This window comes from Pseudophryne corroboree, chromosome 2, assembly GCF_028390025.1.
Source record: "Pseudophryne corroboree isolate aPseCor3 chromosome 2, aPseCor3.hap2, whole genome shotgun sequence".
Classification (NCBI taxonomy): Eukaryota; Metazoa; Chordata; class Amphibia; order Anura; family Myobatrachidae; genus Pseudophryne; species Pseudophryne corroboree.
In genome coordinates, this window is record NC_086445.1 from 614,257,630 (window position 1) to 614,270,571 (window position 12,942).

Here is a 12,942-nt window from a genome sequence, read left to right on the forward strand (position 1 = left end):
CTTGGGCCCATGGCAGCTGCGTTTGAAGGGCGGATTACGTCTGCCCAACTCCGATGCCCCCTCAGGTCTTAATGAGAGACAAAGAGTGAACCGAGGCAGGGTAATAACAAGGGGCCCTCTAACTAAACAACAAGGCAAGGGGCTACTGGCTAACCTGAAACTAAAAGTATGCGCGGCTTACCGCCAGGGAAAAGAACAACCAAAATAATCCACTTGTCCACTCTCCTACACGGCACCGCCGAGTACCGGAGAGGACTATGGAAGCGGAAACCTCCGCAATGCTCCAATGCAAGAAAAATGAGATTTTACTTACCGATAAATCTATTTCTCATAGTCCGTAGTGGATGCTGGGGACTCCGTCAGGACCATGGGGAATAGCGGCTCCGCAGGAGACAGGGCACAAAAGCAAGCTTTTAGGATCACATGGTGTGTACTGGCTCCTCCCCCTATGACCCTCCTCCAAGCCTCAGTTAGGTACTGTGCCCGGACGAGCGTACACAATAAGGAAGGATCTTGAATCCCGGGTAAGACTCATACCAGCCACACCAATCACACCGTACAACTTGTGATTTGAACCCAGTTAACAGTATGATAACAATGAAGTAGCCTCTAAAAAAGATGGCTCACAACAATAATAACCCGATTTTTTTGTAACAATAACTATGTACAAGTAATGCAGACAATCCGCACTTGGGATGGGCGCCCAGCATCCACTACGGACTATGAGAAATAGATTTATCGGTAAGTAAAATCTCATTTTCTCTAACGTCCTAGTGGATGCTGGGGACTCCGTCAGGACCATGGGGATTATACCAAAGCTCCCAAACGGGCGGCACCGAATGAGAGAACTCCAGGTCCTCCTCAGCCAGGGTATCAAATTTGTAGAATTTAGCAAACGTGTTTGCCCCTGACCAAGTAGCTGCTCGGCAAAGTTGTAAAGCCGAGACCCCTCGGGCAGCCGCCCAAGATGAGCCCACCTTCCTTGTGGAATGGGCATTTACAGATTTTGGCTGTGGCAGGCCTGCCACAGAATGTGCAAGCTGAATTGTACTACAAATCCAACGAGCAATAGTCTGCTTAGAAGCAGGAGCACCCAGCTTTTTGGGTGCCTACAATATAAACAGCAAGTCAGACTTTCTGACTCCAGCCGTCCTGGAATTATATATATATATATATATATATATATATATATTTTCAGGGCCCTGACAACGTCTAGCAACTTGGAGTCCTCCAAGTCCCTAGTAGCCGCAGGCACCACAATAGGTTGTTTCAGGTGAAACGCTGACACCACCTTAGGTAGAAACTGGGGACGAGTCCGCAGTTCTGCCCTGTCCGAATGGAAAATCAAATATGGGCTTTTGTAAGACAAAGCCGCCAATTTTGACAATCGCCTGGCCGAGGCCAGGGCCAACAGCATGGTCACTTTCCATGTGAGATATTTCAAATCCACAGATTTGAGTGGTTCAAACCAATATGATTTGAGGAATCCCAACACTACGTTGAGATCCCACGGTGCCACTGGAGGCACACAAGGGCTGTATATGCAATACTCCCTTGACAAACGTCTGGACTTCAGGAACTGAAGCCAATTCTTTCTGGAAGAAAATCTATAGGGCCGAAACTTGAACCTTAATGGACCCCAATTTGAGGCTCATAGACACTCCTGTTTGCAGGAAGTGCAGAAATCGACCTAGTTGAAATTTTTTCGTGGGGCCCTCCTGGCCTCACCCACGCAACATATTTTTACCACATGTGGTGATAACGTTGTGCGGTCACCTCCTTCCTGGCTTTGACCAGGGTAGGTATGACCTCTTCCGGAATGCATTTTCCCTTAGGATCCGGCGTTCAAACCGCCATGCCGTCAAACGCAGTCGCGGTAAGTCTTGGAACAGACAAGGTCCCTGCTGGAGCAGGTCCTTTCTTAAAGGCCGATGCCACGGTTCCTCTTGGAACAGACATGGTACTTGCTGAAAGCAAATCCCTTCTTAGCTCCCGAGGCCATTAGTCCTCTGTGAGCATCTCTTGAAGTTCCGGTTACCAAGTCCCTCTTGGCCAATCCGGAGCCACGAGTATAGTTCTTACTCCTCTATGTCTTATAATTCTCAATACCTTGGTTATGAGAAGCAGAGAAGGGAACACATACACCGACTGTTACACCCACGGTGTTACCAGGACGTCCACAGCTATCGCCTGAAGGTCTCGTGACCTGGCGCAATACCTGTCCCATTTTTTTGTTCGGGCGGGACGCCATCATGTCCACCTTTGGTCTTTCCCAACGGTTCACAATCATGCGGAAAACTTCCAGATGAAGTTCCCACTCTCCCGGGTGGAGGTCGTGCCTGCTGAGGAAGTCTGCTTCCCAGTCGTCCACTCCCGGAATGAACACTGCTGACAGTGCTATCACATGATTTTCCGCCTAGCGAAAAATCCTTGCAGTTTTGCCACTGCCCTCCTGCTTCTTGTGCCGCCCTTTCTGTTTACGTGGGCGACTGCCGTGATGTTATCCCACTGGATCAATACCGGCTGACCTTGAAGCAGAGGTCTTGCTAAGCTTAGAGCATTATAAATTTGCTCTTAGCTCCAGTATATTTATGTGGAGAGAATTCTCCAGACTTGATCACACTCCTTGTGTGACTGCTCCCCAGCCTCTCAGGCTGGCCTCCGTGGTCACGAGCATCCAATCCTGAATGCCGAATCTGCGGCCCTCTAGAAGATGAGCACTCTGTAATCACCACAGGAGAGACACCCTTGTCCTTGGATATAGGGTTATCCGCTGATGCATCTGAAGATGCGATCCGGACCATTTGTCCAGCAGATCCCACTGAAGAGTTCTTGCGTGAAATCTGCCGAATGGAAGCGCTTCGTAATAAGCCACCATTTTTACCAGGACTCTTGTGCAATGATGCACTGACACTTTTCCTGGTTTTAGGAGGATCCCGATTAGCTCGGATAACTCCCTGGCTTTCTCCTCTGGGAGAAACACCTTTTCCTGGACTGTGTCCAGAATCATCCCTAGGACCAGCAGACGTGTCGTCGGAACAACTGCGGTTTTGGAATATTTAGAATCCACCCGTGCTGTCGTAGAACTACTTGAGATAGTGCTACTCCGACCTCCAACTGTTCTCTGGACCTTGTTCTTATCAGGAGGTCGTCCATTTTCTTTGAAGACGAATCCTCCTTTCGGTCATTACCTTGGTAAGGACCCGGGGTGCCTTGGACAATCAAACGGCATCGTCTTGAAACTGATAGTGACAGTTCTGTACCACGAACCTGAGGTACCCTTGGTGAGAAAAGGCAAATTTTGGGACATGGAGGTAAGCATCCCTGATGTCCCGGGACACCATATAGTCCCCTTGTTCTTTGCTATCACTGCTCTGAGTGACTCCATCTGGATTTGAACCCTTGTAAGTGTTCAAATTTTTCAGATTTAGAATAGGTCTCACCTAGCCTTCAGTACCACCATATAGTGTGGAGTAATACCCCTTTCCTTGTTGTCGGAGGGGTAAATTTATTATCACCTGCTGGGAATACAGCTTGTGAATTGTTTTCAATACTGCCTCCCTGTCGGAGGGAGACATTGGTACAGCAGACTACAGGAACCTGCGAGGGGGGAAACCTCTCGACATTCCAATCTGTACCCCTTGGATACTACTTGTAGGATCCAGGGGTCCTGTACGGTCTCAGCGTCATGCTAAGAACTTGGTAGAAGCGGTGGAGGGCTTCTGTTCCTGGGAATGGGCTGCCTGCTGCAGTCTTCTTCCCTTTCCTCTATCCCTGGGCAGATATGACTCTTATAGGGACGAAAGGACTGAGGCTGAAAAGACGGTGTCTTTTTCTGCAGAGATGTGACTTAGGGTAAAAAACTGTGGATTTTCCAGCAGTTGCCCTGGCCACCAGGTCCCATGGACCGACCCCAAATAACTCCTCCCCTTTATACGGCAATACATCTTTGTGCCGTTTGGAATCTGCATCACCTGACCACTGTCGTGTCCATAAACATCTTCTTGCAGATATGGACATCGCATTTACTCTTGATGCCAGAGTGCAAATATTCCTCTGCGCATCTCGCATATATAGAAATGCATCCTTTAAATGCTCTATAGTAAATAAAATACTGTCCCTGTCAAAGGTATCAATATTTTTAGTCAGGGAATCCGACCAAGCCACCTCAGCTCTGCACATCCAGGCTGAGGCGATCGCTGGTCGCAGTAGAACACCAGCATGTGTGTGTATACTTTTTAGGATATTTTTCAGCCTCCTATCAGCTGGCTCCTTAAGTACGGCCCTATCCGTAGATGGTACCGCCACTTGTTCTGATAAGCGTGTGAGCGCCTTATCCACCCTGAGGGGTGTTTCCCACCGCGCCTTAACTTCTGGCGGGAAAGGGTATACCGCCAATAATTTTCTATCGGGGGAAACCCACGCATCATCACACACTTCATTTAATTTATCTGATTCAGGAAAAACTACAGGTAGTTTTTTTTTTTACCTCACACATAATACCCTTTTTTGTGGTACTTGGAGTATCAGAAATATGTAACACCTCCTTCATTGCCCTTAACGTGTGTCCCTAAAAGAAAATACGTTTGTTTCTTCACCGTCGACACTGAAATCAGTGTCCGTGTCTGGGTCTGTGTCGACCGACTGAGGTAAATGGGCATTTTACAGCCCCTGACGGTGTTTGAGACGCCTGGACAGATACTAATTTGTTCGCCGGCCCTCTCATGTCGTCAACCGGCTTGCAGCGTGTTGACATTGTCACGTAATTTCCATAAATAAGCCATCCATTCCGGTGTCGACTCCCTAGAGAGTGACATCACCATTACAGGCAATTTGCTCCGCCTCCTCACCAATATTTTCCTCATACATGTCGACACACACGTACCGACATACAGCACACACATAGGGAATGCTCTGATAGAGGACAGGACCCACTAGCCCTTTGGGGAGACAGAGGGAGAGTTTGCCAGCACACACCAAAACGCTATAATTATCCAGGGACAACCTTTATATAAGTGTTCCTCCCTTATAGCATTTTAATATATATACATATCGCCAAATCAGTGCCCCCCCTCTCTGTTTTAACCCTGTTTCTGTAGTGCAGTGCAGGGGAGAGCATGGGAGCCTTCCCACCAGCCTTTCTGTGAGGGAAAATGGCGCTGTGTGCTGAGGAGAATAGGCCCCGCCCCCTTTTCGGCGGGCTTCTTCTCCGGAGTTTTAGATATCTGGCAGGGGTTAAATACATCCATATAGCCTCAAGGGCTATATGTGATGTATTTTTCGCCATACAGGTATTATACATTGCTGCCCAGGGCGCCCCCCCCCAGCGCCCTGCACCCTCCGTGACCGCTGTGTGAAGTGTGCTGACAACAATGGCGCACAGCTGCAGTGCTGTGCGCTACCTGATGAAGACTGAGAGTCTTCTGCCGCCTGGTTCCGGACCTCTTCATCTTCAGCGTCTGCAAGGGGGGTCGGCGGCGCGGCTCCGGGACGAACCCCAGGGCGAGCCCTGTGTTCCGACTCCCTCTGGAGCTATGTCCAGTAGCCTAAGAATCCAATCCATCCTGCACGCAGGTGAGTTGAAAATCTCTCCCCTAAGTCCCTCGATGCAGTGAGCCTGTTGCCAGCAGGACTCACTGAAAATAAAGAACCTAAAAACTTTTTCTAAGTAACTCTTTAAGAGAGCCACCTAGATTGCACCCTTCTCGGCCGGGCACAAAAACCTAACTGAGGCTTGGAGGAGGGTCATAGGGGGAGGAGCCAGTACACACCATGTGATCCTAAAAGCTTGCTTTTGTGCCCTGTCTCCTGCGGAGCCGCTATTCCCCATGGTCCTGACGGAGTCCCCAGCATCCACTAGGACGTTAGAGAAATAATACTAAAGCGGCCTAGGCCGTAACATGCGGCAGGGCCGCCACTCACGAAACCAAGTGGGAACCTAAATCGACTGCCACAGGTAAATGAGGACCAGAACTCCTTGGGACCAGGTGACAAACTCCAAGATTCAGGGACTCAGAGAACTGGAGGGACCGGACACAGTAGACCAGGAACAGAGGTTCACCAAACATGAGCAGCATGCAGGAAGCTATCACCGGCGTCTGTGTGAGGCACTGAGGAGGCATTTAACAGGGAACCCTCCCAATAAAAGCACAGAGCCTAATTACAATAAATGTCGTGCAGCTGCCTTGCTGCACGACCAGAGAACATGTGTGAACACTTTAATTAATCAATCCCTGCAACGGGGTCGCGGTCCGCCTGTGGCGTCCCCGTTGCTAAGGTCCCAGCGGTTCGGCGCGCCCGGCATCCTAGCGTTGCTAGGGACACGGCGGCTCAGCACGCATGGCGTCCCTAGTTGCTAGGCGCCGGGCGGGCAAGGAGGAGGGTGTAGCGGCCGCGGTCGTCGCTCGGAGACGGACCGAGCGACGCCACGGACCGCGGCGCCTAACACAGACAAAGTACAATACCTGCAAATAAATCCGGTATTATGTGACTGAGTACACAGTAGAATATATGTAATGGATAAACACTGTGACGCACTATATTAGCAGACCCAGACGCACCTAGCCTCTTAGGGTACAGAATATAGTGACAGTTATATCTGGGAAACACAGAGTGAAACCACACAGTAGATACAGGCACACACACTAATAGGCAATGCAGAATTTATTATTACAATAAAGCTGCACTGAACTAGTATTAATAAATATATATATATATATATATATATATAAAAACAGTGGGTATATAGCAGAATGCTCGCACAATATACAGTATTCTGTAACAGGTACACTCTCTTAATCAGCGCTGTCTGTATAAAGACATGCAGAATGCTCAAGTGCTTGTAAAGTCACAGTGCTGTATACAGGCGGCTTTACAAGGGAGACCTTGTCCTGCCATCCCAGAGACCAGTAGCAACTATGCTCAGAAGATGGCGCCCAACGTCACTGTCAGGGAATGAGGGAGAGGGTGGGAAAATCTACTCAGAGAAGGTGCCTGGGCCGGGGGAAGGCCTACAGGCCGGTTCCCCTGTTGGACTTCCATCGCCGGTACTACAGAGCCGAATTAAATGGGCTGTTAGTACACCCGACCTGTACTCTTACGCCCTGGCAGTCTAGTGGGGTCCCTGCTTGGTCACAGTGTTCATGCCAGTGCCGCGACCCATCTCCCTAGGTCGCAGATGGAACGTGATTTAATGGGGGATCCCACCTGGGGGACCGTCTTACCTCCTCCCCATAGCAGCTATATGATCCAGGAGAGCGGTCTGCGATTGTGTGCCTAAGCCGGAGCGTCTCCGTCGCAAGTACATGGAAACAGAGCCGCGGGAGTATGTGACGCCACTTGGGAAGTGATGGAGCTGCAGCGCTGAAGTGTCTCCTGACATACAGCGCTGACAGCCCAGTTGAAGAAATCTTGTTAGAAAAGCTTTTTCAGGGCTGCCCAGTGCAGCCCTGCTGCTGCAGACACCAACTCAAAACTGTGCTCTCAGTGCCTAGAGGCGGGGTTTATAGGGGAGGGGAGGCACCGTTGCATCCCGGGACAGCCTAAAGCTTTAGCCTGTTGGTGCCTCTGGATCAAGATCCACTCTACACCCCGATGTTTTCCTGTGGAAACCAATGTATCCTGCTGCAGAAATATATAGTTTTCTTCTTAACTTAGACACACACACTTCTATTATACCCATCTAGAATATAAGAACTGTGTAAGGTCTGTCCCATCCCCCACTGCTAGGGGACAGACCAAGCAGTGGGGGGTGCGTGGGAGGGGGGGGGGGGGGTTCTGGGTTGGGACAAACAGGGTGCGGAGCAGCAGAAGGTAAGCTGGCCTGAACGGGGATCAGAATGAGGTCCCTTTACTAATGTGATCTATAAATATATGTAAAAATTTTATAATTTTAACTACAGTTTATTTATTAACATTTATATGGTGCCAGCATATTGCTACTTTACAAATAGAAAAAAACAGACGGGGCAATGAAAGACGGACAGAGGTGAATGGGCCCTGCTCACAAGCTTTCAATTTATCGGAAATGGTTCTGCTGAGATAACTAATGTTTTCTCTGGTGTAATTATTATATATAAATGTCAGTTTGGATGCATGGAGAAAAATGCATTGATTTTGTTATACTGACATTTGTCCTTACCTGATATTGTAGGGCAAAAATCATTATTTATTGGCGTACTGCTAGTCTTGGTTTTTTTTGACTCGTATTTCAAACGATCTGAAAAAAATAAGGCTTGTTTAATAATTTAGGCACATAATGAAACACTGATCTCCATAGCAAATATCCAAAATATACTTTTAGAATTTGCACTTGATGAAAATGTTTACGTGTCAGACCTGTGGATGACTGTTGACATTGAATAATTTTGACAGAAAACTGAACGGAATATCTGAACAGTATGTTGAAAAGAAAATATTTGCATTAGATGTTAAGTTTTTACCTGAATTTTTAATAGGGTTAAAAAAAATACTTGCGTTTACTTAAGTACTGTACCAACAATTTTTTTTTTAAAACTCTTTATTTATAATAGGAGAAACAATCAAATGCGTGAAATACAATTAGGCGTACAACAAAATACAAAAGGTTCTCCTAAAAAATGTTTTCAAGAATAAATTCAACACATAAGAAGTGTGTGGGGGGGGGGGGTTCCCACAAGGGGGGCGGACGACAGACAATCTGGGAAGAAAAAAAGAAGGGGAGCAGCAGAAGAGGGGAAGGAGGAAACGGGGAGGGGAGGAGAAGGAGAAAAAAGCAAACACAATCGGGCCATACCAGGCCGAACTAAGCCATACTTTAAAAGGTATACCAAACATATCAATATGCAGTGTGTGAATATAACAGTATACAAGTGTACATGTAAAAAAGTTACTTCCCATCCACCGAGAGACTGCTAGGAATGGTAGGTAAGCATCCGGAGGGGGGAGCCAGGCACAGCACGGCAGACAGATCCAGAAGGTCCGATCAGGGGGGCAGTCAGAGTATCAAGTAGGGGGGGACATCTTAAGTAACCAAGGGCTCCACACCAGTTCAAATTTGTGTGGACAGTCATGCAGATAGTAAGTGATCCTTTCCATGTTAGACACGAACTAAATGTAATTATTTAGCGCAGAAACAGTAGGGGCATTGGGAGACTTCCAGTTCTTGGCTATCAAGGATTTAGCTGCCACCATTATATGGGAAAAAAGCTTATTCAGGAGCGGGTCAAGATCTGGGTACGGCCGCGCCAACAAAAATACCCAAGGGTCCAACCCGAGGGGAAGGCCAGAGAGGGACTTCAATAAGTCAAGCACCTTATTCCAAAAGTGATCTATACGGGGGCAAGTCCACCAAATATGGAGGAGGGTTCCCCGATGTCCACATCCTCGCCAACAAACCGTGGTGGCAGAAGGGAACATCCTAGACAATTTAACTGGGGTATAATACCACCGGTAATACAATTTATAGGATGTTTCCTTAAGTCGAGTTGAGATAGAGCTTTTAGCAATGCCCTCTCGTACCTCCTCCCAACAGGCACCATCCGGCGGGGGGCCCAGGTCCCTCTCCCACTCCCGTTCATGGCGAGTCTGCGGGCCCGAGGAAGCCCCAACTAACATTGAGTATATTAGCGAAATTAGACCTCTACATATAGGTTTCGTGGTGCAAAGAGATTCAAAGGGGGTGAGATCCCGCTGGACTTCGGGTTGAGGTAGGTAGAATAGGAAGTGTCGGATCTGGAAATATTCAAAGAAGGGAGGTGAGAGAGTGGAAAACTTACATTTGATATCGGTTATCATCATCCAGCTATCCCGAAGGAAGAGATCATGTACCACATGGACTCCCGCACTAAACCAAGGGGTGAAACTAAGGGTTGAAACCCCGGCGGAAAAAGCAGGATTATCCCATAGGGGGGTGAGAGGGGAGCAGGGGGAGGACAGTTTATATTTCGTGACGGAGTTATGCCAGATAGATAGATGGAATTTGAGAGACGGAGAAGAGTCCGCCAGAGTGAGCTGGTACGGTTTGCCCAGGCCCCAAAGCGAAGCCAATGAACGGATCCCCAGGAAGAGAGCCGCCATGTCCACCCAGGCAATAGAGCCACGGGGCACAAAGGAAGCCACTATTTGGCTCAGGTGACTAGCCAGGTAATAAGACCTGACATCCGGGAATCCCCGGCCACCTGCGGAACGAGGGAGTCGGAGAACTGCAAAAGCTATTCTTGGAGGTTTATCGTTCCATACAAACTTCACAAATGAGGCCTGGGCATCCCGAAGAATCCTCTCCGGGACCTTGACAGGTAAAGTTTGAAAGAGGTAGAGAAGTTGCGGCATGACTGTCATTTTGAGGGCAACTATCCTACCCAGCCAGGATATGATATGGGACTTCCATCTCGACAGGTCACATTTGATCTTAGCGAACATGCGTGGGAAGTTTTCAGAATATAGGGAGCTATAGTGAGATGTGATATAGACTCCTAAGTATTTGATCTTATTGGTTTGCCAGCGAAGGTCATAGGAGGCCTGTAGATCACGTTTAAGGTCTCCTGAAACATGTAATAACATGGCTTCAGATTTAACAAAATTAATTTTATATCCCGATAGGGAACCATATTCCTCTTTAATCTGATACAAGGCGGGGAGCGAAGACCGTGGCTGAGTGAGGGACAGCAGTACATAGTCTGCAAAAAGGGAGATCTTAAACTCCTGAGAGCCCACCTTCACTCCCTGGATTCTACCCGAGTTCCTTATCACAGCAGCCAGGGGTTCTATGATCATAGCGAACACCAGGGGGGAGAGAGGGCAACCCTGCCTCGTACCGTTGGACAATGGGAAGGGAGCGGACAGCACTCAGTTAGTGAGGACCTTAGCTATAGGGGAGGAGTAGAGGGCAGAGACCCCCGTCAAAAATTCAGCCGATATCCCAAACGCCTGCAGGGTCTGAAAAAAGAAGGGCCACGATATACGATCGAACGCCTTCTCAGCTTTAGTGAAAGGACAACAGACGGGGTGTGTCCGCAGTTCAGTCGTTGTATTAGATCTCTCTCTCTTCTAGTGTTATCCCTGGCTTGACGGCCAGGAATAAAACCTACCTGATCATAATGAATCAGGCCAGGGAGCACGCCATTGAGACGGGTAGCTAAAATTTTGGCATAGAGCTTAATGTCCAGATTCAAAAGGGATATCGGCCGATAACTAGCGCAATATCGAGGGTCTCTACCCTCTTTGTGGATAACTATTATTCTGGCCTCCAGCATGGTGCTCGGGAATGGGGTGCCATGCAGTACAGCATTGAACAATACTCTGAGACGTGGGATTAAGATGGGAGCAAATTTCTTATAATATGATGCCAAGAAGCCATCGGGCCCTGGAGCCTTGGAAGATTTAAAGGACTTCAGGACGGCAGCAATTTCCTCATCTGTTATATCTCTATTCAATTCTGAAGGAGCACCGTCAGATAGTTTGGGGAGTTTAGCCTCACGCAAGAATTCCGAGATTAAGACATCTGGGGGTCCAGAACCTGGATTGACAGGATTTAAATTATAGAGCCGAGCATAAAACTCCTGAAATGCTTTATTTATGGCATCCGGGGTATACGTGATCTCGCCTGACGTAGTATGCACCGCCAGGATATTATTCTGAGAGCGTTGTGCTCGTAGACGGGATGCCAGCATCCTATCCGCTTTATCTCCCTTCTCATAGAAGGACTGGTTAAGCCTCTGAAGGGTCTTAGCCGTGCGCTCTGACAAGAAAAGAGACAACTCAAACCGCGCCCTCAGCAAAATCTCTAAATTGGCAAGGGTAGGGGAGAGCTTATGTTGTCTTTCAAGCACCTGCAGTCTAGTGGACAAAGAGAGGAAATTCAATTCCTGTGACTTTTTGTACCTAGCAGATTGACTTATCAAATGACCACGGAGAACAGCTTTATGCGCTTCCCATAATATGATAGGTGAGGTCTCTGGGAGGTCGTTGAGTAAGAAAATAAGATTTTACTTACCGATAAATCTATTTCTCGTAGTCCGTAGTGGATGCTGGGGACTCCGTCAGGACCATGGGGATTAGCGGCTCCGCAGGAGACAGGGCACAAAAATAAAGCTTTAGGATCAGGTGGTGTGCACTGGCTCCTCCCCCCATGACCCTCCTCCAAGCCTCAGTTAGGATACTGTGCCCGGACGAGCGTACACAATAAGGAAGGATTTTGAATCCCGGGTAAGACTCATACCAGCCACACCAATCACACCGTACAACTTGTGATCTGAACCCAGTTAACAGTATGACAACGTAGGAGCCTCTGAACAGACGGCTCACAACAATAACAACCCGATTTCTTTGTAACAATAACTATGTACAAGTATTGCAGACAATCCGCACTTGGGATGGGCGCCCAGCATCCACTACGGACTACGAGAAATAGATTTATCGGTAAGTAAAATCTTATTTTTTCTAACGTCCTAGTGGATGCTGGGGACTCCGTCAGGACCATGGGGATTATACCAAAGCTCCCAAACGGGCGGGAGAGTGCGGATGACTCTGCAGCACCGAATGAGAGAACTCCAGGTCCTCTTTAGCCAGGGTATCAAATTTGTAGAATTTTACAAACGTGTTCTCCCCCGACCACGTAGCTGCTCGGCAGAGTTGTAATGCCGAGACCCCTCGGGCAGCCGCCCAGGATGAGCCCACCTTCCTTGTGGAATGGGCCTTGACAGATTTAGGCTGTGGCAGGCCTGCCACAGAATGTGCAAGTTGAATTGTGCTACAAATCCAACGAGCAATCGTCTGCTTAGAAGCAGGAGCACCCAGCTTGTTGGGTGCATCCAGTATAAACAGCGAGTCAGATTTTCTGACTCCAGCCGTCCTTGAAATATATATTTTCAATGCCCTGACAACGTCCAGCAACTTGCAATCCTCCAAATCGCTAGTAGCCGCAGGCACCACAATAGGCTGGTTCAGGTGAAACGCTGACACCAC

The 12,942-nt window shown here is 48.3% G+C and overlaps 1 protein-coding gene across 1 annotated transcript in view; it reads right to left on the reverse strand.

Moving 5' to 3' along the window:
* CUEDC1 (CUE domain containing 1) overlaps nucleotides 1-12,942 on the reverse strand; it is a 387,720-nt gene that overhangs the window by 81,295 nt on the left and 293,483 nt on the right. Inside the window, exon 6 of the mRNA XM_063954793.1 lies at nucleotides 8,141-8,218. Within this exon, the coding sequence (XP_063810863.1) occupies nucleotides 8,141-8,218 (78 nt within the window). The remainder of the gene's footprint in view (nucleotides 1-8,140; nucleotides 8,219-12,942) is intronic.